Below are 1,566 nucleotides of genomic sequence, written 5' to 3'. Positions count from 1 at the left end.
CCTATCCCAAATGCTGGTTAGTAACCCGACAAATTTAGGAACAGTAAGAGCACCCCTATCCCAAATGCTGGTTAGTAACCCAACACAAAGTTTAAAACCTTTTCATTAAGGGTAATTTAATAGAAAGGCCACTAAGAGGACATGACCACACTACAGTAGAGAATATCCAGGAATCTCAACAACTGTGATGGTGCACTCCTTTAAGCCCAGCACCCAGCACATAAAACTCTGTGTTCAAGGCTAGCCTGGCCTATTTAGAGAGTTCCAGGCTAGCCAGAGCTATACTGTAAGACCCTGTTTTCAAGGGGAGAAAAAAAAACTCTAAAAAAAATTATTCTCTGTTTTACACGTGTTATCAACTTTCACCTTGGAAAAACCAATCCCTGGTCTTTGGGGCATTCCATTATAAAGTCATCCCTATGAAAACTGGGTTTCAGGTGGGCATGGCAGTGTATTACTGTAATCCCAACATCCTGGAGGCATTAGTCCAAAGCCAGTCTAGGCTACATGTAAATTCTAGGTCAATCAGGACAACAGAGTGAAATCTTGCCTTAAAACACAAAGCAACAAATAAAACCTTTTTTCTAAATTCCACTCACCTGATTATTGAGATTATAGAGGTATCGAGAGACAAATATGTGAATGTTTCTCATAATTTCCAGAACGTCAAGCCCCTACAACACAATGCACACAGAAACCCATGACTGAGTTGAGCATGGTTAGTCAGCCTTACTAATGACACGGCCACCTAGCCGTCTACATGATTTTAAACTACATAAAAGGCACCACCAGAGTTCCACAAGCTACGTACACAGCCCTGAATCTGCTGCTCTGTATTTTATCCCCCATGTTCTCACGAGACCCAGAGCACAGCTATCTCCCAACTAACCTTCAACTTCTCTTCTTCTTCTTTTAACAAAGTAAACTAATGACTAGACTCCAAGTTACTTAAAAGTCATCATACATTTATAAAAATGTATAATACTTTTCTGAAATTACACAAGAACTACTCTTCATTTGTAATTTTCAAAATCATCAGGTATTACTCTTCTAAACACCAGAAAAGAAAACAAAGCTAAGATAGTCTTCTAAGGTCAGACAGCTAGAACAGACAAAACCTGGAATTTTAGAAAGTCTAATTTCAAAAGTTTATGCTTCTATTGAGTAGACCAGATCCCTTTTAAAGATTTGGTTATATTTTTGTAATCATATGAAAGCGTGTGAGGTGTGCATCTAGATCCACCTAGAGCTGGACTAACAGACAGCTGTGAGCCCTCTGGTATGGGTGCTAGAGGCAGAACTCAGGTCCTCTGCAAGAGCAGTGTATGCTCTCAAATGCTGAGTTGTGTCTTCAGCCCCCAGATCACTTTATAAACACACACACACACACACACACAATTTATGTTTGTTTTGTTTTTCAAGACAGTGTTTTTCTGTGTATCCCTGGCTCTCCTGGAACTTGCTCTGTAGATCAGACTGGCCTCAAACTCAGAGATCTGCCTGCCTCTGCCTCCCCAGAACTGGAATCAAAGGCGTTTGCCACACGTGTATACACGTATGTGTATG

General features: G+C 40.5%; 1 protein-coding gene across 1 annotated transcript in view; it reads right to left on the bottom strand.

Moving 5' to 3' along the window:
• Washc4 (WASH complex subunit 4) overlaps positions 1-1,566 on the bottom strand; it is a 51,604-nt gene that overhangs the window by 16,423 nt on the left and 33,615 nt on the right. Inside the window, exon 23 of the mRNA XM_005358237.2 lies at positions 600-674. Within this exon, the coding sequence (XP_005358294.1) occupies positions 600-674 (75 nt within the window). The remainder of the gene's footprint in view (positions 1-599; positions 675-1,566) is intronic.

The sequence above is a fragment of the Microtus ochrogaster genome, chromosome 24, assembly GCF_000317375.1.
Source record: "Microtus ochrogaster isolate Prairie Vole_2 chromosome 24, MicOch1.0, whole genome shotgun sequence".
In the NCBI taxonomy this organism is placed as follows: Eukaryota; Metazoa; Chordata; class Mammalia; order Rodentia; family Cricetidae; genus Microtus; species Microtus ochrogaster.
The sequence above is the reverse complement of the archived record's forward strand: the minus strand, read 5'-3'. Positions and strand labels throughout refer to the sequence as shown.